The following is a 27,407-nucleotide window of genomic DNA, read 5'->3' on the forward strand; positions in this document are numbered from 1 at the left end:
CAATATGTTTTTCTCACACGCTTCACATTACTTTTTTGTCATGCATGCGGATCATAACTACGGCCAAGAGATAGCAAAAAGCCCTCATAAGTAAATGCCTTTATGTATATGTACATGCACACAAAAGTAAAAAGTAGCTACATCACACGATCTCCCCCATTTTAGAATGTAAGTTAAAAAGAGAAGGCAACAGTTAGTGATCACAGCATGGAGTCATATGGTGTTTGTATGATGTGACAAAGACAGAACATGATCGGAGCATTACGATTGGTTAAAATGCAACAATTTTTCTTAATTAAACTAAATTGAGTATAAAAAGACAATCAATTTTCCAATTTCATCTCATTCAGTCGAATCATTTTGAGGCATTCAGATTTCCTGTTTGGTAGATTCTTTATTTTTTTTTTTTTTTTGGTTAAACTAAACTTAAAAGCACGTCTGTTAATTTTCTGTTAGAATTTGATTTGTCCGCAACAATTGATATAGTTTAATAAAAATGAATATTGCAGTGATTATTTAATTAATCAATATGTGAATTGGATGCTTGTACATTGGAATGAGAGTAAAGTGAAATGAACGATTCACATGGATTTTAATTAAAATTTATAAAAAAAAAGTGTAACATATTCGGTTTTATTTAATTAAATTGAAATTTAACAGATTTGTATTGTGAATTGGAACTAAAGTGAAGGAGGTGTTGAGTTTATATTTCAATGAACAATTAATTGAATAGCTCAATATAAAGGTGCAATTGATAATTTGCATGTGGAACTCTTTTGTGTCAAATCGAAAAAAAGAGAGATTATTTAGGATATACAGCCACAAAAAAAGGAATCAAATTCCCTCGAATATAATAATAGTGACATAGATTTAATCACCGCTATCGACCCGACGCGAAACGTGTGTTCATTCATTTATTGAACCTTCACAACATTTGTGATTTTAATTGATGAATATTTTTTCATATCCATTCGAATGTTTAAGCTGCACGGCATTGAAAAAAAAGTGAAAAATAAAAAATATTCAATTGACAAAAAAAAGGATTGAGTGAGCATGAGGATATGAAAAAAAAAAATTGTGTTAGTGAACGAGGAGGAACAAATTTTCACATAAAGGACATAAATTCATGGTGAAAAAAAATTCTATTTGATTAAAAAAAAGAGAAAAAAAAAGTTTTAGGGCACTTGAAAAAAATTGAATTAATTTGCGCCCCTCAATCTACCTTTGCATAACTAATAGCTTCGCATAAACGAACTTGCACAAGGACATAAATTTTCCACATATATACATCTAGTGATTTGTATATTCTAGCTTGCATAATAGAGCAAGCGAAGCAATTTAATTTAAAATTCAAATCTCCGTATCGCAGACAACATACAACTATAGCAATGGACACAAATTTTGAGGATCAAATGTTTTCTGAATATCCAACTGAAGCTATAATACATCATTCTTTGAATCAACCGCATAGCACATCACATCATCATCATCATCATCATCATCATCCGCAAACAATTATGATTCGTGACACAAATGGTAATATTAATCAACAGCATCAACGATTACCTGATGTACATCAAATATTACCTGGTAATTCACCGAAAATGGATCATTATAAAACTACAACGACATCGACACTTGATTATAGTCATGTAAAAATGGAATCACCATATTCGCCAAATGGTAAAATTGAGTATATCAATGGTACGGGTGGAATTGCTAAATTAGAATCATATTCACCAAGTTCTGGTGTACATAAATTGGAATATGTTACATCAAATGGTGGACAATATTCACCAAATTCGAAAATAATTGAATATACAACAGTACCAACGGCATCACAGCAGCATAATATTGAGCATATTCAAATATTTCAACAGCCTCAATCCATTGATGGAAATCAACAGAATATTATCAATGGAACAGATGGAAATTTTAAGAGAAAATCTAACGAGAATTTAAATAATGGATCACCGACACCGACAACAATCAATAGCATCTCACCGAGTGATGGCACGTCATCAACATCGCCTAATAAGAAGCCCGTCGATAAAAAGAAAAACGATCAAAATGGTGTGAAAAAGAAGAAGACAAGGTAAGAAAGAGAAAAATCCTTTATAAACATTTTTTCATACATGCCATTCAATTGTACAATAAAAAAAAGAGTGTATAAAGTATGTCAAGATATCGATATAAGACCTCCTCAGAATTTTCTCTTTTATATATGGACAGTGTTGGAGATTTGAGAGTTTGTCTTAGATCTGACATAACTTGCGTTTGGATCGGTCATACTTGGGTAATACCTATATAGCACAAATTGGTTAATCGATTTAAAATCCAACTTCTAGGGATTTTAATACCGTTCAAAATTTCATGCCCTGGATTACGGTATTGGGAAATTATATCCAACCCTACTAACCTCAGGTCACATGGGCAAGTTACGCATGTTGCCGAATTTTTGATCGACTAACCGACTTGGACTATTCGGGATAGATTCATTCGATTTCTTCAAGTTTTGATTTACGTATGAAACTGAGACATCTACTTTCTAAACTTAGATATTTCCTAGCATTTATCAATAACTACAGTCCAGCACACATAAAAGGCAGGGAATTCAGGCTCGTCATTTGGCAAACTTAAATATTAATGAATCTAGTCACATAGTAAGGCTATGATTTTTGGATGTATACAATCTGAAATACCAGAAAACCCAGATTCTATTCCAGTTTAGTCTAAATTGTCTTAATGACTTATTCCTATTAATTCACCATGCATTGCATATCAATTGTCTTTGTTTCTTGTTATTCTAAGCTTTTCCTTCCGATCGACGCAAATGAAGAAGGCTCGACTAAAGGTCTTCTATTAACACCAAATGGTAGTTGCCTAAATTTGGCGTCCATATGGCAACCTTTAAAGCTACATGACGGAGCTTTCTTCATTTCAATCACTGTGAACTTTATCAAGATATCTAAAATTATTAACTCAGATCGTCGCATAATAATATATTATCATATGCACACCATGCCTCCTGGGTTAATCTTAATCAGATGATGACTAAACGAGACACAATCCTTGTCAATATCTAATGTACATCATCCCAAAAGCATCTAAATTACCAACCCTGTAAATGTGAGAATAAATTTCTTCATCATTCCATCTCTACCCTTCTCTCTTCGCTTTATTTTTTTCGGTTACTGCTACCGCTTGCTTACATCTAACATTGTACATTCATGAAGAATCAATTCGATTTTCTGTATGCTGTGTGCGATATTTTTATGCTTTTCTGAACTTTTTTTTTTCTCTCTCTTTTCTTATATCATAATGTCAATACTTACATTACTGCTACACATTATATTTTATGTGAAGAATATATACTTCACGGAAGGAAAGTTCATATATACTCAATATAATCAAAAGAAAATTTTCTTCTTTCTATTCACATCCATTTTTTACCCTTCCACAATAACGACAACGACTGATTGATTCTTGATAATATTTATGGCAGTAAAGTGAACGAAAGTTCTTATGCCGACGGCAATTTATGAGAATTTATATGCTTTGACTTATTGATTATTTATGTACTGTCCTTTTGTGCTGTGCAAAAATGTGTTCGTCTGATGTCTTTTTTTTTTTTGAGATATAATGCTGAATTTCGGATAAAGTCATGTGAATATATTCAGAAGAATAAAAAGTTTTAATGAGGAATTTGGTGCTTTAGAAACGCTTAAATTGGAAGTTAGTAATTGAGTTAAAAATAGAATGGGAAATTGCAAAATGTCAATTTTGGGATAGTAAATGAAATGGAAAGTGATGACATTTATGTATTGGATAGTTCCTTCTAAATGGTTATGTTCCTTCTTGGAATGCTTTGTGTTCTGTGATCAAATATTTTGTATTACAACAAATAAACATAGGACATACAAAGTAATTCGACAAGTTATACATAATAAAGTACTAAAGGACCTGGGTTCGATCTAATGGCTAATATTCGAAAGTCCTTTTCCATTAATCCGTTCTAGGTATTTTGCACATGATGTGTTTCTAGTTTAGTATTATTTGGATGGTTTTCTTGACGGAATCTTAGAAATACGAACTGTTAATGCATTGCCATAGATTCTTAGATTATTTTTAATCGCACTGTCTGCAGCTAATAAAGCTGTACACTTGAAACATTATATACATAACCTCAACAGACAAAGTGGATGCTTTCATGATACAGAAAGACTAAAAGTGGACTCTTTGCCAGTTAGAGTAATCTCATAGCTCAGGCCATGTCTGTATTATGTAGCATTACGTTTACTGACTAGATAAGGTCATGATTCATATCTTCAATTTGTCTTTCACTGTAATTAACCTGCTCGAGTAGTACAAAGAAGCTTGAACAATAATTCTCAGTTATTCTCTAACCCTGTGCTTCTCACGTTCACATTTTACCTAAGCGCCAATTTAGTAAACATTCCTAATATCCTAATCTTGTCATTTGACTACAAAATAGTGAAAAACTGCAACAATTCCAAACATTTTCAATGCTACAATGATTGTGAAAAATTTAAAACCCAAAACAATTTTCCAATTCTATTAAAGCTTACTTTTTCCCATATCCAATATCACAATCGTTATCATGAAATAATAAAATAAAAGGAATACATTCAGACAGAAAATTCCATGTTTTTTTTCTACTATTCAATCCTTAACAATTGATTTTATAAAGCCAAAACCACAGTTTGCATTACAAATCCCATTACTAGATAATGTCTGGCATTTAATCTTTTATAATATTCCTTATAGAATCGAAAGAAAACCATTTCAAGGACTATAGCTTTAAAGTAAAATGAAATTTTTCCATTCGACCGAAAATCAATAAAGATAAAAAAACAAAAAAAATTACAGAAGTCCTCGTGTTATTGATCGAGGGACTTAAGCGCATTTTTGTCTTAGCGATCAGAAATTGATTAATAAGACTTCCAGACCCACAAAAATGAGATCCAGGAAGATCGTGGTCACGTCTAGACCTAAAAACCTAGATCCAGGTTACTTCCAGACCTATAACACAAGATCCAGTAAGATCCAGGTAACTTCCAGACCTAAAAACCAAGATCCAGTAAGATCCAGTTCACTTACAGACCAAAAACCAAGATCCAGTTCAATTCCAGACCTAAAAACCAAGATCCAGTTCACTTCCAGACCTAAAAACCAAGATCCAGGTCACTTCCAGACCTAAAACACAAGTTCCAGTAAGATCCAGTTCACTTCCAGACCAAAAACACAAGATCCAGTAAGATCCAGTTCACTCCCAGACCTAAAACACAAGATCCAGTAAGATCCAGTTCACTTCCAGACCTAAAACACAAGATCCAGTAAGATCCAGTTCACTCCCAGACCTAAAACACAAGATCCAGTAAGATCCAGTTCACTTCCAGACCTAAAACCAAGATCCAGTAAGATCCAGGTCATTTCCAGACCAAAAACACAAGATCCAGTAAGATCCAGGTCACTTCCAGACCAAAAACACAAGATCCAGTAAGATCCAGTTCACTCCCAGACCTAAAACACAAGATCCAGTAAGATCCAGTTCACTTCCAGACCTAAAACACAAGATCCAGTAAGATCCAGTTCACTCCCAGACCTAAAACACAAGATCCAGTAAGATCCAGTTCACTTCCAGACCTAAAACCAAGATCCAGTAAGATCCAGGTCATTTCCAGACCTAAAACACAAGATCCAGTAAGATCCAGTTCACTCCCAGACCTAAAACACAAGATCCAGTAAGATCCAGTTCACTTCCAGACCTAAAACCAAGATCCAGTAAGATCCAGGTCATTTCCAGACCAAAAACACAAGATCCAGTAAGATCCAGGTCACTTCCAGACCAAAAACACAAGATCCATATAAAACTTCGACAAATTTAAGAACTTAATCATTTAACGAATTTTCATAATTCAAACCTCATAACGGTCAAAAAAAAATCAAACATTGTTCAGCAAACACTGTAAAAACATCGACAAACATTGAAAAACACTGTAAAACAATGAAAAAATTACAAAAGTCCTCGTGTTATTGATCGAGGGACTTAAGCGCATTTTTGTCCCAGCGATCAGTAATTGATTAATAGATATTAATAGGTATCAATTTTGCTATCAAAGAAGCAGATCCAGTAGGATCCTTATAACTTCCAGACCCACAAAAACAAGATCCAGTAGGATGCAGGTCACTTCCAGATCCACAAAACAACATCCAGTAGGATCCAGGTCACTTCAAGACCAACAAAACAAGATCCAGTTAATTCTAAGTCACCATACTTGGAATTTAAGAATTTCATCATTTAACGGATTTTCATAATTTAAAACACATAACGGTCAAAAAAAATTCTAACTTTGTTCAGCAAACACTGATAAAACTGGATAAAACATCGAAAAACATTGAAGAACACTGTAAAACAATGAAAAAACGTGTTGTTGTTTTTGTTGTTGTTGTATATGAAAATGAAAATTTGTTAATTATAGTATTTACGCGTTGATCTAAAACTTTTAAATGCCCGGCGCCGCAATAACTTTATGAAACTGATCTTTTAAAACCATTCCGAGCTCTCTACGATGTCTAGTTAAAAAGTTTTTAGCGTCAGCCGAACGCCCGAACAGCCGAACGACCGAACGACCGAACGAACAAAGTGATTTAATAAGCTACCTTTTTGAAAAAAATTTCAAAAATGCGCTAAAAACGTGTTGTTGTTTTTGTTGTTGTTGTATATGAAAACGAAAAATTGTTAATTATAGTATTTATGCTTTGATTTGAAACTTTTAAATGCCCGGGGCGCCAATAACTTGATAGAACTGATCTTTTAAAACCATTCCGAGCTCTCTACGATGTCTAGATAAAAAGTTTTTAATGACAGCCGAACGAACGAAAGACCGAAAGAACGAACGACCGAACATTGTGTCTTATTAAGCTACCTTTTTGAAAAAAATTTCAAAAATGCGCTAAAAAGTTAAATTGTGTGCCATTAAAACAGCAAAAGTCTTTAATTTGATTTAAATTCATACAATTTATTATTCAGCAACACACAAAAAAAATTAAAAAAGTGCTCAACTTTATAGAGCTACTTCAGCGCATTTTTGTCGCAGCAATCATAAATTGACTAATTAACGGTTTTGAAAATTTTGAAAATTTCCATATAAAAAGTAATATTTGTAACGGTTGATTGAAATTCAAATTTTTGAGTAAAATTGTTCAATCGCAGTCAACTTCAGGTATTTTTACAAATGAAATTTGAATGAATTTAAAATCATTAATTACCGAATTTACCAATGATTACAAGATTTAAGGCTATGTGATACTTCAATAACTTAATAAACCTGATTATTTGCGAGTTTTCCCGGCAACTTAACGATCGGACTTTAAAATATTGCTAAATACGATGTTTATTGTTTGAAGTTCTAAAACAGACTGACATTTCATACAAAAAAGGGGCTTTCAACTATGTACAAAAAATAATATTCAAATCTCAAATGAACGTTGGTTACTACACAGACAAAATGTACTATTAAGCTGTATTTTATTCATAAATCCACTAAATAAAGAAGAGAAATGTCTTCATTCCGTTGATAAAGCGGAACACAAAAATATTTTCTCATTAGCATTTGACTTTCCTTTTTTTTCATCTATGGAATTCCTATATATTCATGTACCAGTACAAAGCATTTTCCGTTTTTTATTTTTATTTTTTTCGATATAAGCATACCAAGAGCATTGACATGAAAAATGTACGAGTTGTAGGGAAAAATTTAATTCCTTAAACACGAATCGAGGATAAATAGGCAAAAATGGAGATAGAAAGAAGAATTTATTGAGATATCCATTCATGTACTTTGCAATACCATTGAAGATAATCATGACTAAGTGAGCTTTTAAATTCATGATAGTTTTATTTTCTCTCGATTCCATATTTTAAAAATAAAAGCAAGAAAACGAGGAAAAAAGCACGAACAAATGTTTAATCTGCGCCACTTTCACAAATTATTTTTAATTCATTTATGACATCCATTCTATTTTCTACTCTATAAAGATGGTTTCTTTATGTAGAACTAAAAGGATTAAGCAAGTAGTAGTGGCAATGTTTAGTTACGCATCAAATGTTTCACTAAAGTTATTCAAAAGTAGGGTTCGGACTGTAAGCGCTTATCGTCGCTTATCGTCGCTTATGAACAAAAATTATTCGCATAATTATGCGCATATGTAAGCGCTTATTTTTTCAAGGAATTATGAAAAAAAATTTTAAGAGTAATTTTTTTTTAAATTTTCCATTTAAAATTATTTTTTTACATAAAGGACGATTCCATGAGTAAACGGAACTAAAAAATTTTTAGTACAAAACTTTGTTTTCATTTTTCTCTTAAGTTATGCATTTTTAATTAACTTTTGAAACTCATATAGAATTATTTTTTCATTTTAAATGTGTTTTTAGTGTTTAAAGATCTTAACGAAGCTTAATTATGGCTAAAACTGTGTTTTCTTCAATTTTCTCCTTAATTACAGTAGTTACAGGCACAAATAAGATATAATTACAAAGTCTAAGCGTTTTAAAATGTATTTTGTGTAATTTTATCGCACGAAAATGATTTTTAAACAAATATTGACACTTGAAAATTTAGAATTTTTCAAAAAATTAACCGAATAAGTTTAGTTTTTCAGAAAAATCTTTTGTTAAATGCCTCTTTGTAGTGAATTTGTTATTCATGTGGTTAAATATTACAATAATATATAATATAAGTCATAACATTGAAGTAAAAGTAGTTAATATAAAAACCTTTTAAAAAAGACATTTTGAATAAAATTTGTATGAAATCTTAGACTTCACAAGTGTAAAAATGTTTTAAGAGATGAAATGTTAAGCGCATACGTATGCGCATAATTATGCACCAATAAGCGCTTATAAGCGCTTATTTTATCGGCGGATATTAGTCGCTTAACATTTTTCCGAACCCTATTCAAAAGTTATAATAAATTGTGGATTTAGTTGTTGGTTTCTTAACACATTTAAATTAGTTCTTTTAACAAATGAGGATCAAGGCATTTTGTGAGTCAAATAATAGATATGATCTGAACTTGTTTTACGGAACACCAGTGTCAAACAATTTAGACTAAACTGAAATGTGGCGCATCACACAGTTCAGACAACACTGCAGTGTGTCACGTCACACAGTTACGACAAAACTGAAAAATGTCGCGTCACACAGTTTAGACAACATGGTAGTGTGTCGCGTCACACTATTTAGATAGCATTGCAGTGTGTCGTGTCACGCAGCTTAGTGTGACATCAACACTGCAGTGGGGCGCGTCACACAAGTTTGCCTCCATTGGAATTTTGTCACACACTAAGCTTAAGATGCTTAAATGTGAAAAACAGAAGTTAAGTCACAGTAATGATGATTCATTTCATAACATCATCTCTCCTTAAAACAATACGAACATAATTTTCGCCATGAAGAGGGTTGTAATCAGCCGTCACGGTGACGTCAAGGCATTTAATCGTTCGTACTATTCGATTGTCAGTTCCGTTCTTAAAAATGTCAATTAAACCAACTAAATAATCAATCAATTTAGCTTCAATAACCCGGTCAATCAGTCAAATCAAAAGCATTACTAATTCCAATGAAAAATGGAGTAACAGAAATAAGCAGTTCCGTACTTTTCTTAACCTTATCAAAATAATTATAAAAGGAACAAAAGAAGGTCAAGTAAAGAATGAAATGAAATAAAAGCAGAGAATCAAGTAAATCCTATTTCGACTCATAGAGCAGAAGGGGAAAAAAATTACATTTTAAAATTAAAATCCTAGCACTAAGCTGCTGATGGCTATAATAATGAAATGAGTACCTCTCCATTTCTCTCCCATTCAGACGAATAGATGGACAAAAAAATGACTACTTTACTTCATTCTTTTATTTCTTCTTTACATCCATTCATTCATTCAGTCAGTCACTGACTGTTTTATTAAAAGAAATGGAATATTTTAATAGTCTACACAGAGACAACGCTTTGTGCGACAAAGAAAAAAAGAAGTTATTAAGTTTTCCTTTTATGTCATCATTAATAAGTAGCCGTTTGCGCTCTGGCAACTCGAGCTTTCTTTTATGCATATGGTGCCTCATCAACACCAGTGCTTTAATTAAACTTGAAGGAATTATGTGTATAAAGTTTCTGCTATTCAGAATGTCCATGTCAATTCCATGCAATAAAGTTTTCTTTTTGAAGTAAGATTGTCTTACCTTTAAAGTAGAGCTTCGTACTGAATTCCTTTGGGACACTTGACTTTGATGTGGTCTGGAGCTGCTGTTCTCGTAAGCTTCTTTGTAGAGTTTGAAGTCGACTTGAATTCGCTTCGGTTTGCTATAAAATGATTAAAATTTGAACCGAATTTTTTCTGCTGACACTTGTGAAGTATAAAATTTGATACAAAATTCAATTAGTGATCAGCAAATTTGAATGGATTTTTTTCTGCTGGCACTTGTGAAGTATAAAATTTAATACAAAATTCAATAGATTCTTAGCGAATTGTGCTCCGAAAACCGATTAAAATAAATAGTATTTTTGCTGTTGTCACTTGTGAAGTATAACATTTCACACAAATTTCAATTGGCTAATTTGGCTTCGACTTCTGCTTATTTGAGGATGTTGTCGTTGTCATTGTGTATTCACTATTTTACTTTGATTTCCAACGCAAAGTTGCCCTGACGATACTAAGTCGGTAAAGAACGTGGTTTGCTGCAATTCTATTCTGGGAATATTATGGAATTTTCTTTGTAATTTTCATCACAATTGTTAAGTTTCTCACATAAATACCTTAAAATTCTTAAGTTTCCTACTTAAAGATCACTTGTTCATCTTTGTTAATGAACAGAATGCAGAATAATTGACAAAACTTCTTAAAAATCAACAATAAAACTCACAAAACAATAGAAAGTTTACTAAAAAATGCTTACTATGATTTCAAGACTTATTAAAAATAATTGTGGAAAAAATCCTTCAATTTTCCGAGAAAACTTTCACAATATTGAATTGATTTCCTTTTGATTAAAAAACCACCAGAAGGAAAAATAAGAAAAACCTCTTTCAGGTTTAGTCAAGCAATTGATAAAGAAGAATTGTTGAAGAAAAAAAAAAATAAAATTTCCTTACAAAACTTTCATCCTTTATTATTAATTCAATGGAATCAACAAGTTTTTCATTTCCTTTCTTCTCAACTTTCAAGACGGAAGCTAGAAAGCTCATTTTTCATATTTTCTACAGATTGTCGGAAAATTTTTTCCTTCTTAACGCTCCGCTCGAAAGTCTACATCAATAGAATTAAAGATTCCATTCGCTTAACAAGTGACCAGACAGGAACAGCTTTTATCAAATGTGTAATAAATTTTCTGATGGAATCTGATTACGTTTTTTTTATCAGTAATTAAATGATTTATGGTTAGAGAATCGAGTGAGGTGCTAGAATTCAATTCAAACATTTAATCAGATTAAAATGCTGTACAGTAAACAATTTATGATGCTTCTATACAGTAATGACCATAAATGATGCTACAGTAATTAAAGTAGTGCTATTAGCAGCACGTCCTGAGGATTGTTGATGTGATATTAAGTATTAAAGCACTAATGACACCTTTTTACTTTCAGAACGACATTCACAGCATATCAACTGGAAGAATTAGAAAGAGCATTTGAAAGGGCGCCTTATCCTGATGTCTTTGCACGTGAGGAATTAGCTCTTAAGCTTAATTTAAGTGAAAGTCGCGTTCAAGTGTGGTTTCAGGTAAGAAAAACTAGATCCAGTGCCAAAATTCTGTATTTTATGAAATCTCTAAAGTTACTTCGATTACTAATAAGCAATTCCATAATATTCCAGAATCGACGTGCAAAATGGAGAAAAAGAGAACCGCCACGAAAAGGCTTCATCAATGCCAACAACAATTCAGCAACACCAATAACAGGACCTGCAATTCATGCGGCTCAAACATTCCCAACTTATCAACAACAACCAACAACAGTTACACCACCTAGTTCCGTTGAAAGTTGGAACAGTTATCAACCATACGATCCACATTATGGTACACTTTTATCACCGGCATCATCACCGTACGGTACATTTACACATCAATATACCCCATACGATAATCAAATGTTTACTACAATAAGATCTTATGACTATGGCTCACCATCACGAACAAATGGTATTTTAGTTGATACCTCTACTGACGCACATCACAAAACTGATTACTCATCAATTGAAGATGGAAGTGACGCGTAAGTTCATTAAATTGCATGATTCAGAAAATAAACTCTTAATTTCATTACAATTTTCCATCTCCTTCCATCTCCATCGTATAGCGTGAATGGTGCAACAAAATATTTGGACGACGATACAAAGTATCTTCATACGATGAGCGGCAATTTAGAAGACAATAAATTCACATCGCCTGTCATGGTTGTTGATGATCAATCAATCATGAAATCATCGCCCAACTCACAACCCACTTTATCTCAACTAACGACAGCGAATTGTCATATCGAAGATGGAAATTCTGTTATAAAGAATGAAGAAGTATCGACAAACTTTGTATTGAATGCCTACATGCATTAGTTTTTCTTTTCTTTTTATACATACATGTTAAGCTTAAAGTTGTACATTTATTTTTTATTAGTCTTTATTTTAGCTATTTTTGTTGTTTGGGGATTTTTTAGGAATGAGATCGTCCATAAATGATGTTTATTGAAATTTAGGGGTCGATTTATTCCGTGGTGGTACTATACAGTATTAGGTACATCATGGTATGGTACAATGGTACATCTGGTATGACAGAGTGGTATACATGACCCCACTGGTGCAATACCAACGTGGATCGTATGATGATACCGGACCAGTGGTGTACCGAAGAAATCGACTCCAGAATTCGGTTCAAATATTAGAGTTAAGTCAAATTTTCCAAATGAAATCTGAGTTTACTTCAAGCTCTGATTGAAATATTTTGAGTTTCTTAGTTCAGACCATGTGTCATCACACCATGTGACATGTGTCATCGACGTCAGAAACCGCATACGACATGTCACTTATGGAATTTTCAAAAGCTTTTGGCGACACACTAGTGTGCAAAAACATGACACAAATGTTGTGCACCACTGCTCTAAGTATTAGACATCGGTAGACATCATTAACTGGATGATCCCTAAAATCCCTAATGACTTCATATCACTAATTCTTTGATATAAATTTGACGCCAATATGCAGAAATCTATTATACTTAATACATTTTATCGATGCATGGCGAATAATTTGCATAGGAATGTGAATGATCTTTTTGACTTTTACTCTTTTTAATACTTTATAAATTTTTTTATATATTCTCGTCTGTACATTATTTTTTGTTAAACGACACAGAGCAACAAAATCAAAGAAGTCTTACCAAAACAATTTTGTTTATAATTATTACGTTAATGTAAGATTGATTCTAAGTTAAATTAATTAATTTTTTTAAAGAGATGAATGTAATTTTTGATTTATTTTTGCATTCCAAGTGCCTTAAAAATACTTTTTTGTCTGTATACCTTTTTTGTTTTAATAGAAATGAGATGATGAAATGTTGAAAATCAGCTGAATTAAGGATTTGAACCAGAATTGCAAAACAGGCACCTGTCACAGACAAAAACCGTACAAATTCTTGATGATTTTCTACAAAACCATACAAATGTAAGAAATTATTATGAAATTGTACGGTTTTTGCCTATGACGGTGTTTAATTACAACTCTGATTTAAACCATACAAATCCAATGTACATAGCTGTTGAAAGGTTCTAAAACACTTTCAAATTTTAACTGATTTTGGACATTAAATCTCTCAAATATTATTGTAAATTTTGATGAAGGAATTATGTCGATTCGGTGCAATTTGTTTTTTAGAAAATTTCATGTCTAAATTAGTAATCTTAAGAGAAGCTACTTGCTTATTTTTCGAGCATATCCAAAGAAATTAATATTAAGTCATTATAGATAGATTTTTTGAATCAACCAAAAGTGCTTGAATAAATTTAAGATTTATTATTAAAAAAATTGTTTAATTAATTTGATTTTCAGCTATTCATTTAAAGGAAGCATTTAGCAAGAGACTCATTTTGAAGAATCTTCTTCCTGCATTCACTAAGCAATGAATTTTTTGGAATGTCTTCTTGTTCATCAGAAAGTTGAATTCTATTTGTAGGTGAACTTTTCAGCCATTCATTAAGAATTTGGTTTGGATCAACTAACAGCTTAGTATGATTCACAGAATCTGATCTAGTCTCATCTTCAACATTGAATACTCTAGAATTAATAAATTGGCTGCCAATAAAATCATCTTTAATGGGACTATTGATTTGTTCAATATTTTGGTTCTCATTCGATACCTCATAATGTGTGAAAATGCTACTCAAGGCACCACAATTGATTGCAGACGGAATTGCTTTAATGGAAAAGCCATTAACAGGTTGCAGAACTTCCACCACAGAATTAAATTGATTTTTTGATGAATGACTCGGATTTTCATCTCTACTCTTGTTGTTAACACAAGAGTCATTAATTTGCTGATTGCCCTTCTGTCCTTTGGTATACTTTGGGGAATATGTCATGAGGACATCCATAATCTGATTAAAATTGACTTCAATTTTTTCTGGCTTTTTATGTATCGTCCTTTTGTTAGCTATTTCTCTTGGATTAAGCTTCAGATAGTGCTGCCAAATTGACTTACTTAGTAGAACTGCATCCTTCCTTAACATTGGCCTGATCATTTTCCATGAAAGGTTTTCACTGATTTCATCGGAATCTAGTTTTTTAGCTGAAATTTTTAATGATAGGATGAATTGCATGTCAAAAAGATGAATACACATTACCTTTGGTTGTTATGCTACTGTTGCGTGTCTTTTCTTGGGATTTTAAAACACAATTTTCGGCATTTTTAAACTCAATTTTTACTAAATCCTTTTTTGGTGCAAAATCGATCTCTAAATTCTCTTCCTCATCTGATAATGGTGTATAAAGCTTTCTTCTCTTTGGTTTTGTTATTAGAAAGTTGTGTTGTCGAAGCATTCTATTTTAATTAATAATTACAACATTATACTTTTTTTGGATTAAAAGAAAACAAAGATTTAAATTTTAATCCAGGATTAAAAATAAATCCAATAGTTTAACTCGAACGGAAACTCTTACTATGGCACTGACAAATTGTGCAACATTATAGACTACTTGTTCATGCAGCATGGTATCCATAACAAAGATAATTTCCATAATAACAAAGTTAACATATACAAAAACTAAAAGAAACGCTATGAAGAAGTCTATCCTTAATTTTGGATCTGTAAGTCGGATTCAATTGTTTATTTATGACTTGATTTAGGATCAGTCACGTGTCTTTATTTGGGACTTTTGGGTATACGTGGATCATTGGAAGCATGCTCGTCGTGTCAATTCTTCTAACGGACAAAATAATTTTAAAATTCACATTTTTTGTTAATTCATTTGAAAAAGATTCGTCCGTTAATTCATGCTTTTGACGTTTTTTAATCTTTTAAGGAAATTCTTCTTCAATTAACTGAAATTCACTCCCTTAACTCGATATTGTTGAAAAAGACTTAAAACATAATGATCAAGTAGGCAATGAGCATTGCTACAAGGGCGAAAAAATCATAATTTTCGGAAAGGGAAAATTGTGTTTTCATAGTCATTAAAAAACTAATTTTTCCATTAAAATAATTAAATGGAAAGAGTTTCAGTTAATAATATTAAATTCAATTGTCTAATAACATTAGTTCAAAGCTAAAGAATATAATATTAATGCATTTTAATTGTCTGTTTACCTGAAACAAAAAAAAAGCAAATTTTTTTTGTTAAAATTTTTTTGTAGTTTAATTAGAAATCAATTAGTGAAAAATGTCAAGACAATCGTGTCCTCACTTGCAAAATATTGTGCAAACTAATGCGTCTGACCTCTGTTTGCAGAAAAAGGTAAAAATGCAAAATCATTGTTCCATCAAATTCTTTAATAAAAAAAAAACATCCAGTACAAAAGTCATTATGCAGTTTTGGACAGAAAGTCATTAGCGCATAGTATGGATATAAATCAACATTAATAATGAACATAGAAATTGTATTATATTTGTGATCCAGTCAGACAAACTGACGGAATTAGTCAGCATGTAAATCACCTGCCAAGACACATATTACAAAGATTGCATCACATTATTGCTTCTGTCCACATAATAATAATCGTCAGTAAAGAAACAACAAAATGTAATATGACATGAGCGAAGGAAATCCAATTTGCAGCTATTGACAATTTTTCTGCATAAAGCCATAAATAACGAATTGCAGGCGCACTTGTGCTCGCAAAAAATATAGTCGTTGCTATTTATAAGTCATTCATATACATTTGCACCTATTCTATCGATTTTCTTTGTGCTCATAATGATTTATGATTTCTTATAAGAATCATCGTTATTACGTTTTAAGCGATGCTTCCTTTATTTAATTGTTCATTCTATTTACTTACACTATTTATCTACTTCTCGAATTCTAGGGTAAACTTTGTGCTGATTGTCTACAACAAGGACCCAATTTATGGCTATGCTTGCAACAAAATTGCTTGTACATTGGCTGCTCAGATAAACACAATGATCACAGCACATTACACTTTGAGGTAAGCAGTGTAAATAATTAATATTTATATTTTTTTCTCTGTATATCGTACAATGCAAACAGGAAGTTAATTATTTTATTACGCATATTTTTTCAGTCCAATCGGAATCATTGCATTCAAATGAATTTATCATCACAACGTGTATGGTGTTACCTTTGTGAATCGGAAGTGTTCCTTCAAAATCAAAATAATCGCTATCATCAACGAGTTAATTCATTGGATTCAAATGACAGTGGACGTAGAATATTTCAGTATGATCGAAGCAGTGATACAAGCACTAATAATAACAATAGTAGAAATTATGACAGTAGTGAAATTGACGATGATGAAAATGACTTTCAAGGACATCATTTAAATGGTCTTGTTGGATTAAAGAACATTGCAAATACATGCTATATGAATTCAGCCCTACAAGCACTAAGTAATTCACCACCATTAACTGGATATTTTCTTGAATGCGGTAGTATTGTCCAAAATTCAGTATCACGTTCCAAAATTGGATTAGCAAAAAGTTACCATAGATTAATTCGAGATATGTGGCTAAATAAACGGAGAGGATATATTGTTCCTGACGAGATAATTCGTGGAATTAGTACAATACATCCAATGTTTCGTGGATTTCAGCAACATGATACACAGGAATTTTTAAGATGCTTTATGGATCAATTACATGAGGAATTGAAAGAAGTAACACCGCCACCGCCTGAACAATTAATGATAAATGAAGAAGATATGAATATTGATTCATCGCCATGTCCATCACCATCATTAAGTCAATCGGAAGCTGAAGAATATGCGACATGTGACAGCGGTGTATCGGAACAATCGAGTTTGTCTGATGAAATGATCCATAATAACCGTTCCAAAATAGTAGCATCACGGTCACCAAGCCCTCCAAATCAAAAACTTCATACGTCATCATCAATTCCAACAATTGGAAGTAGCATTTTAACTAATCGTACTGGATCAAATACAAGCTTAACTTCACAATCCGGTCAACAGACTCAACAACAGCAAAAGGATTCACCATCAAATAAGCAACAGCCAAAAGTGTTTCATAGATCCATAATAAGTGACATTTTTGATGGAAAGTTGCTATCATCAGTCCAATGTCTTACATGTGATCGTATTTCAACACGCGAAGAGACATTTCAAGATTTATCACTTCCGATTCCAGGCCGTGACTATATTAATGTTTTACATCAATCACAGAATCCAACAATGGTGAATAGTCCAATAAATAATCCACTAATTGGTAATAACATCAATACAGCAACATGCACTGATGTTGTGTACGCTCAAGATAGTTGGATGTGGTGGGTTTGGAATTGGTTTAGATCATTCTTCTGGGGACCATCCGTAACACTTCATGATTGTATGGCTGCATTTTTTAGTGCCGACGAATTGAAAGGCGATAACATGTATAGCTGCGAGAAATGCAATAAACTACGTAATGGCTTGAAATTTTCTCGTGTCTTGACGCTACCTGAAATGCTTTGTGTGCATTTAAAACGTTTTCGTCACGACTTATCATACAGCTCGAAAATTTCAAGTCCCGTAATATTTCCACTAACTGGACTTGATATGCGAAAATATTTGCATAAGGATTGCAGATCAAAAGTATCAACGTATGATTTGACTGCTGTAATTTGTCATCATGGAACGGTCGGTAGTGGCCATTACATATGCTACGCAAAACATGGTCCAACAGATCGATGGTATGAATATGATGATCAAACAGTAACGCAAGTTTCAGCTGAAACTGTACAAAATTGTGAGGCTTATGTATTATTCTATCAGAAAACAAATCCACAAATGTCTCAATTTAGAGATCAAGCGGATGAGATCATTAATTCTATGCGATATATGCCATCTGATATTAAGTTTTATATCTCACGTCAATGGCTTAATCGTTTTCATACATTTTCGGAACCAGGTCCAATTGATAATTGGTCAATACTTTGTCAACATGGAAATTTATTGCCAAAGGTTGCAAATCAATCTGATCTTTTAGTTCCATTACCGCAAGCATTATGGGACTTTTTCTATGAGAAATTTGGCGGTGGACCTGTAACAAATTGTCCAATTGAATGTGATACATGCAAGACAAGAGCTGAGGATCTACTAAAACGTCAAAAGAGTGAATTGTTGCTGTTCTCTGAGCTACGTGAGGAATTCCAATATCAAGACAATTCATCAATGTTATTTGCTATTTCTATGGCATGGTTTAGACGCTGGCAAGCATTTGCACGTTGTGAAACGACTGAAGAGCCTGGTCCAATTAATAATACAGCAATTGCTCTTCAATCAGACACATTGCCTATAAGAAATGTTAGAGCTGGTTCCGATTATGCTCAAATTAATTTCAAGTTATGGAAATTCTTTTTAAGTATCTACGGTGGTGGACCTGAAATAATTTTAAGAGGTGCTAGTGAATTTACAAGAAAAGAAAGTGACTTAGCGGAAACAACGGAAAATTTATCATTAAATGACGACGATGAGGATGAGAATAATAGTGAATCAAATTATGAGCATATGAATGGAAATACTGTTGAGAATGAAGATGGACATGATGAGGAAATTGATGTAAAGGAACAAGTTCGTGTTGTTGAAAAGGATATGCCATCAATTAAACCAATTAAAACAGTATCATTTGAGGATGATGCAAAAGACATTAGTGAGAGTGACGAAGAAAGTTCCAGTCAAGTAAATGACGACAAAGTCACAACAAAAGCATCCCAAAATTCAAGCATTGATCGTAACGGAAGTGGGGATTTAAATAATAGAATTAAGAGAGTTAAAAAGACAAAGACATCGACAAAAACGTTTGAATCACATCGTGACAGAAGACGTCGTGACCACAGTCATTTATTTGGCGCTGAAGGTATGTAATTGTCAGGATGTAACGGTTATTTTTTAAATTTTTATATGAAAATCATTTTAAATTTTTCGCGACCGTTATATCTTTAAATTTTGTCAGAGACTGCTTGATCAAATAATAATGTCAAATTTTATTTTAGGTACGATAAGATACATTCCTGATGAAGATAGTATTAATAACAATGAAAATGAGCAGCAAAGAAGTACATCGCAAACAAATGCAAAGATTAAACGCAGTAATGGTATTGAGATGTCAACGGATGACGAGGAAGTTGCTGAATTAACGGCAATAAGTGAGAATGAGAAGCAACGTTGGAACAAAAAGAAGTCAAAATCGATAAGAATGAAATAAGGCGATAGATAGGAGAATTTAAACAAAAAAAATCAATTTTATTATGATATAGAATGTTCTGTGCCCACGTTATTATTTATATTTGTTTATATGAGAAGCTTATAAGCTTCCGGTCTACAACTTGGACATAAATTTCCTGTTATTATTATTTTTTTGTTTGTACTATTTTGTATCCTTTCATGTTTTAATTCAGGGTTTAATGTGAGAGAAAAATGTCTCTGTCATATACCTTAAATATAATTACAATTAGTAAAGTATCAATAAATTATGTTTGTCAAGGTCTTTGGGATTTTTTTTAAGATATTTTATTGGAGGAATAGTCATGGTCTCTTCATTAAAAAGTTTTAAATGCAGCATTTTTTCATGCATTATCAAATTCAATGAACTTAATTACTTTCTTTGTGCAATAAAACTATAAATGATGAAAATAAATTATCAAATAAATATCTATCATCAATTTACATCCTTGTTTGTTCTTAATGAAATTAATTAAATGTTTCAGGCAAGTTTTTATAACGATTTTTATTTGAATTAATTTTTAACGGTTTTTATTTGAATTCAAGTTGAAAATGACTGATCCAATGTCAATCATTAAATTCTTTATTATCCTAAATTCAGCTTAATTAAAGCAATGTTCTTTAATTAAATAGAATTGTCTCAAAGATAATTAGTGAAGTTTCTGCTAAATTTAATTTTGTTAACTAAAAGTGCTTTAATATAGGATAAAATGAATTTTCAAAAAAATTATTCCACGCGAAAAAGAAATTTTACCAAGGGGTAGTTCACTCCCCATGAACGTAATAAGTGAACGACCCCTAAATTAAATTCACTTTTAATCAAGTTTTCGACGGAAGAAGTTGTTTAATTAAGAAGTGTAAAATTATTTATTAAAAAACGTGTAATTAACTTATTAAGATGTCTCATTCAGATAAGATTTCTATTGATAAATCAGATAAGTTAGCTAGTAAGCATAGAGAATCAGGAAATTCGTATTATGCTCAAAAGGAATGGTTTGACGCATTAATTTGTTACAATAAGTCGATAACTTTTTCAAATTCAAAGAAAGTCATATGTCTAGCATATGCAAATAGAAGTGCTGTATTTTTTGAATTAAAGCGCTATGAGGATTGCATGAAAAACATACAATGGGCTCGTGAGAATAGATACCCAGCAAATAAAATGTTGAAGCTTAATGAACGTGAAAAGAAGTGCATTGATTTGATGACTAAATCAGTAAAACCTGAAGATCCATGGAGTTTCTTCAAGTTATCATATCCAGCAAATGAAAAGATACCGTGGATTGCAAACTGTGTCGAAATGCGTACGACAGAGAAATATGGACGTGGAATTTATGCTACGAAGGATTTAAAGGCTGGCGATGTCATTTGTCTTGAACAACCTTTCATTCATTGCTTTACCAATTCTTCTGTTGACTCAAATTTACCAGACGCATATTATGCGCATTGCTATTATTGCTTTAAAACATGTATGCTTAACTTGATTCCGTGCATTAGAACAAACGCCTTAATGTTCTGTTCACCGGAATGTAGAGAAATTATTTACTCAAAATGCTTAAACATGGAAACATTCATGTGCGATAATGTCAAAATTTTGGCATTTATTATGGATGGATTTAATGGAAAGGAGAAATTTGAAGATTTTTCTAACAATAACGATATTAAGAAGCTTAACAAGACGATTTTTGACTACGACTTTAGTGATGCTGAGGATCCGGAAAACAAGGAAAAGTTGACAAAAAGTTTCTTATCTCTGAAAAGCATAAATGAGTTTAAAGTCCGAAACTTTTGTCTCTCACAAAATCATCTTAGTGATCATACTCGCAATCACATTTTGGGTATTCGCAGCATAAATGAACAACGTACGCACTTTTATAATGGTGATCAAACAGTTATCAATAGTGGCAATAGCATTTCCACATTTGTCAGCCTTTTGAATCATTCATGCATTCCAAATGTCCACTCATTCAGCGTCGATAATAAAGTTAGTGTTATCGTTTTGAAACCTGTAAAGGCAGGAGAACAATTGTTTCGATCCTACTGGTAAGCTTCTTAACATTCATCATTTAAGCATTTATTAATTAATTTTCTTTTACAGCACTCATATTTTTCATTTTTTTGACCAATTGGAATTGCTCATCAATTATAAGTTCAAATGTGACTGTAAAGCATGTACTGACAAAAATGTCCCGAAGTTTTTTCCTCCTTCAATTTGGAAAATTCCATCAACATTCATGTCAAGAGATGATTTCGATGAAGCAAAAGATTGCTTAAAGGAAGGAAATCACTATATTAATACTAATACGAAATCACCAGATGAAATTAATCGTTACATGGAGATCAACTACTCAATTATTGGTACTTTGGCCTATTATTGTACTTTTCCATGTTAAATGATGATTATTTTCCGTACGTTGAAGAATATTAAGCAACATGAAGCATACAATTATTGAAAACATTTTTATATATCAATAGAAGATAACTTTTGAAATAAAGAACAGATATATATCTCTAAATTAAGTAATTAGTCTATTATTGGCATTAAATTTGTTTACCTTTCTTTAGGCAACTCTGATTAAAAGCAAATAAAAAGTCAACGGTCATTTTATTTTTAAAAATTTTAAATTTATAACAGAAAATACTGCAGTGCGAGTGCAATTTTCAATCTGTAATTAAACTAATAAAAAGCTTGAAATTATGGACATTCCACCGGCTTTTCAACGATATACAGTTACTAAATCAAATGACAAAGCTAAGGAATTGCAGAGACTAGGCATCAAAAGCTTTGAAAGCAAGAAATGGATAGAATCGCTTATATTTTATAATAAATCACTAAGTTTTGCAAGTTCAAAGAATGGTTTGTGTCTGGTTTATGAAAACAGAAGTGCTGTTTATTATGAGATACAACGATATAAAGAATGCTTGGAAAATATTGAATTGGCACGCAAAAATGGATATCCAATGAATAAAATAGAAAATTTGAATGAACGAGAAGCAAAATGTAAAGAAATGATGATCCAGGAAAATTTGGAAAAAATCCATTTAAATGGAAAATCATCAGATATCTTCAAATTGTCTTATCCAGTTAATAAGAAGATTCCATCTATTGTTGACTGCATTGAAGTAAAGACAACAGAAAAGTATGGTCGAGGTATATACGCTAAGCAAGACTTAAAAGCTGGTGACATAATATCTGTTGAAGATCCAGTAATTTGTATTTTACGAGACGACGGATATTATAAACATTGCTATAATTGCATGAAAACATGTATGCTTAACTTAATACCGTGCATTCGAACAGGTATAATGTTAAATTGATCATTAATTAATTTAATTTTAATTGGATGTTTACTTCTTATTTAGCTTCCATTATGTTTTGTTCCAGTCAATGCATGGAAAAGACTTATTCAAAGTTTGGTGATTTGCAAACAATATTAATGGATGATGTTAAGTTACTTGCTGAAATTATATATTTACTTGATGGACAAGAGATGTTTGATAAATTAATTGCTGATAAGCATAACTTAGTTACCATATTTGACTATAATCTTAACAAGCAAAACGACAAAAAGTATAATCAGAAAATAGCAACTTGTATGCTGAAATTATCAGCATCAAACAAGCATCCAGTTAACGCCAATTTATGTCACATTCGAAAGAATCTACAAAAAGAAGCTGCTGATCAGGTCTTGAATATTTTATTTATGAATAATATAACTCATACTTTTTGTGGCACTGAATTAATTTGTCACAATGACAGTGCAAGCATACCGTTATTCTGTAATCTTATCAATCATTCTTGCTTGCCAAATGCATTCCCAATTTTTGTTGACAATAAAATTGTTATTTGTATTTCGGAACCGATAAAGGCTGGAGATCAAATATTTTGCAGCTATATGTAAGTATGTCTGATTAAGCTATATTCCATTCTAAATATCTGGCTATTTTCCTTCAGAAATCCATTATATCCAATGCAAGAAGTTATGAAGCACATTATGTTCACACATTACAATTTTAAATGTGATTGCCTTGCATGCACTGATGAAAATCATTCAAGCTTATGGAACTTATCAACAAATTTCACCATAACTATGAACAATTTGACAAAAGAAGAATATTTGAAGGAGGGATGGAACATGATTAATAACAAAAACTCAACAATGCAGGATATTTATAAGCACAAGGCACAAAACATGTTGATTTTGCAACTTTTAGCTTATGATATGACATTCCCATGCTAATAAGGAATTCGCTAAATATGTTACCTTATGTATCTTATGACAGTAATAAATGAATAAAAATTAATAGAGAATAGCTACATATTACAAAAAAATGTGTTCAATTGATGATCTGTAGATAAATAAGTCTAAAATATAAAATTATACTTCTTTAACTGACATTTTCGATTCAAATTTTCTCACTCACGAGGGAAAGTCAAATACGTTTTAATTTTCTAACGGTTTTTACATCAACATTAAAACGTGAACTTGAAAAATTTATTTAATTAACTGCTTTATGACTAAAACATAGTATTAATAAAGTGTTAAGATGGTGAGTTATAATTTTACTGTTAAACTGAAGTCGGATGAGGAGTCAAACAAATTCAGAGAATCAGGAAATGACAATTATATGAAACATAACAATATGAATGCCTTAATTTTCTACAATAAATCTATAAGTTATGCTTCATCAAAGAAAGTTCGGTCTTTGGGTTATGCAAATAGAAGCGCTGTATATTTAACACTTGGATATTACAAGGAATGCATGAATAATATTAAATTAGCTCGTGAAAATGATTATCCAGCAAACAAACTTTCAACTCTTAAGGAAAGAGAAGAAAAGTGTAAAAATCTGATGTTAAAAGGAGAAACGAACATTGCCGAAGATCCATGGAATTTTTTTAAATTGTCATATCCAGCTAATAAAAAAATTCCGGGTATTGTTGACTGTATCACTTTACGAACAACCAAGAAATTTGGACGTGGAATTTATGCTACAAAGGATTTAAAAGCTGGAGATGTCATTTCCATCGAAGAGCCATTTTTAATCTTCTTGGGATTTAATGATGAATACTACAAGAGATGCTCAAATTGCTATAAAACATGTATGATGGATTTAATTCCTTGCATTCAAACAGGTAATATTTTATGCTTTAATTACGCTTATTACTATTATTAACATGTATTTTATCCATAATTAGCTTCAATGATGTTTTGCTCTACTGACTGCATAGATAAATTTTATTCGAAATCAATTGAGACAGATTTGGAATTAGATGCGGAAATTCGAACTCTAACAGAAGTTTCGGCCTCATTTGGAGGATATGAAGAACTTGATGATTTTGTTTATAAGAAAGACTTGAAAGATTTTAAAAATACCATATTTGATTTTGACTTGAGTAATCCTGAGGATCCTGAATATAGTAAAAATCTTGCTATATGTTTCTTGTCATTATCATCATTAAAGAATCAATATTGTTATCAAAATGACTCATCTAGGTTTTTCAAATATGTTTCGAAAAAGACAGCAAATCATGTTTTAAGTCTTCTTCATTTGAATTTTATGGTTGATGCATCATTAAATGATAAAAAGCTTCCAACAACTATTTTTCTAAGTTTATCATTATTCCGATCTCTCATTAATCATGCATGCTTACCAAATGTATTTTTTGTTCTTATTGACAATAAAATCGTAGGATTTGTCATTAAACCAATCAAAGCTGGAGAGCAGATAATGCAATGCTATTAGTAAGTTGGATATTAATATTTTTATTTACCTACAATTTTGGGTTTCTAATATAACGAAATTTGTTACAGTTATAATGGAGATCAATCAACCAAATTCATGATATTCAATGTACACAACATCAAATGTGACTGTTTGAAATGCATTTATAACAACTACTATTCAAAACCATACACTAAACCTGAAACTGTAATGAAGAGAAATTATTTTTCAAAGGCAAAGGAATTATTGAAGGAAGGATGGCATAAACTCAACTTAGGAGTAGAAGAAGATTGTGATTATGAAATGCAAAATTATTTAATTTTGTGTAAATTAGCGAATTATGCTTCATTTCCATGTTAACTGCTAGCTGTTAAGATATCTGAAACTTAACTCATCATTGATTGTTAATGCAAGAAAACAATGCATTTTAAAACACTTTTTGTAACTGTAGCTTTAAGGTCGATTACAAATGACGCACTTTATCTATAGAAGAAATATAATAAACATCATTTGTAATCAATTCCTTATAACTTGATAACTTAAATAAAATATAAGCTTATTATACATTAAAAAATTACAAAAGTCCTCGTGTTATTGATCGAGGGACTTAAACGCATTTTTGTCCCAGCGATCAGCAATTGAAAGTAATAAGTCACTTCCAGACCTGCAAAACGAGATCCAGTAGGATCTAGGTCACTTCCCAGTCCACAAAAAAAGATCCAGTAGAATCCAGGTAACTTCCAGACCCAAAAAATAAGATCCAGTAGGATCAAAGTCACTTCCAGACCCAAAAATCAAGATCCAGTAAATTCCATGTCATCATACTAGATTTTTAAGAATTTCGTCATTTAACGGATTTTTATAATTTAAACCACAAAAAAAAACATCGAAGAACATTGAAAAACACTGTAAAACAATGAAAAAACGTTTTGTTTTTGTTGTTTACCGAAACGAAAAATCGTCAATTATAGTATTTGTGCTATGATTTGAAAGAGTCCCTATTAGAATAACGAATTTTAATAATTCGAAACTTCATTTTTACGAACACTTCATTTTTTCAACCGTATCATTTTTTCGAAAAATTATTCATGCAAATCTCTTATAATTTTCAAATTTAAAAAAACCGTTGAATTTTACTATGCATTTATACATACACGTTTCCAATGTTTTCTACAATAAAATTGTTTTTTACATTAAAAACAATTAAATTAGCTTAGTTCATCAATATAAGAAGAAAACTTAGCTGTAAAATATATTTTTAAGATAAATAAAATGCTTGGAGAAATTAACGGTTTTTAAAATTTGAAAATTATAAGAGATTTGCATGAAGAATTTTTCGAAAAAATGATATGGTTGAAAAAATGAAACTTCGTAAAAATGAAGTTTCGAATTATTAAAATTCGTTATTCTAATAGGGACTCGATTTGAAACTTTTAAATGCATTTGGCCACAATAAAACAATACCACAGAGCTAATTAAACAAATCAGAACTCTTTACGATGTCTAATTGCTGAGATAAGCACCGGACCCGAAAACGGTTTTGAACATTTCAATATTTTCCCGCAAAAAGTTGTTTACATTTTGCACTGAAATCAAAATTTCATTAATTATAGTATTAAGATATTTAAATGATCGTCGCCGCAATAGCTCGATGGAATTGAACTAATGCAAAAAACCGGAGCTTTTAACGATGTCTGGTTGCTGAAATCTCGCTGCCAC

The 27,407-nt window shown here is 31.6% G+C and overlaps 5 protein-coding genes across 5 annotated transcripts; all 5 read left to right on the top strand.

Moving 5' to 3' along the window:
- Positions 1–364: 364 nt before the first annotated feature.
- On the top strand, positions 365–14,048 carry LOC139090319 (uncharacterized). The gene is made up of 4 exons (XM_070640085.1): positions 365–2,095; positions 11,668–11,803; positions 11,897–12,294; positions 12,379–14,048. Exons 1-4 carry the CDS (start codon positions 1,389–1,391, stop codon positions 12,629–12,631), a joined length of 1,494 nt encoding a protein of 497 aa, XP_070496186.1. The 5' UTR covers positions 365–1,388; the 3' UTR covers positions 12,632–14,048.
- Positions 14,049–15,735: 1,687 nt separating this feature from the next.
- Usp20-33 (Ubiquitin specific protease 20/33) lies at positions 15,736–20,345 on the top strand. Its single transcript, XM_070639959.1, has 4 exons — positions 15,736–16,021; positions 16,593–16,712; positions 16,809–19,596; positions 19,733–20,345. The coding sequence occupies exons 1-4, from the start codon at positions 15,947–15,949 to the stop codon at positions 19,942–19,944; spliced, it is 3,195 nt and encodes a 1,064-aa protein (XP_070496060.1). The 5' UTR covers positions 15,736–15,946; the 3' UTR covers positions 19,945–20,345.
- Positions 20,346–20,799: 454 nt separating this feature from the next.
- LOC139090269 (N-lysine methyltransferase SMYD2-like) lies at positions 20,800–22,426 on the top strand. Its single transcript, XM_070640014.1, has 2 exons — positions 20,800–22,004; positions 22,060–22,426. Exons 1-2 carry the CDS (start codon positions 20,860–20,862, stop codon positions 22,352–22,354), a joined length of 1,440 nt encoding a protein of 479 aa, XP_070496115.1. The 5' UTR covers positions 20,800–20,859; the 3' UTR covers positions 22,355–22,426.
- A 190-nt stretch (positions 22,427–22,616) lies between these two features.
- On the top strand, positions 22,617–24,272 carry LOC139090308 (SET domain-containing protein DDB_G0283443-like). Its single transcript, XM_070640071.1, has 3 exons — positions 22,617–23,262; positions 23,325–23,859; positions 23,917–24,272. The coding sequence occupies exons 1-3, from the start codon at positions 22,659–22,661 to the stop codon at positions 24,200–24,202; spliced, it is 1,425 nt and encodes a 474-aa protein (XP_070496172.1). The 5' UTR covers positions 22,617–22,658; the 3' UTR covers positions 24,203–24,272.
- A 176-nt stretch (positions 24,273–24,448) lies between these two features.
- On the top strand, positions 24,449–26,175 carry LOC139090315 (uncharacterized). Its single transcript, XM_070640080.1, has 3 exons — positions 24,449–25,098; positions 25,162–25,708; positions 25,778–26,175. The coding sequence occupies exons 1-3, from the start codon at positions 24,510–24,512 to the stop codon at positions 26,046–26,048; spliced, it is 1,407 nt and encodes a 468-aa protein (XP_070496181.1). The 5' UTR covers positions 24,449–24,509; the 3' UTR covers positions 26,049–26,175.
- The last annotated feature ends 1,232 nt before the right edge of the window (positions 26,176–27,407 follow it).

This window comes from Chironomus tepperi, unplaced genomic scaffold, assembly GCF_022539635.2.
Source record: "Chironomus tepperi strain 1889 unplaced genomic scaffold, CSIRO-AGI_Ctep_v1 contig_217, whole genome shotgun sequence".
Taxonomy (NCBI): domain Eukaryota; kingdom Metazoa; phylum Arthropoda; class Insecta; order Diptera; family Chironomidae; genus Chironomus; species Chironomus tepperi.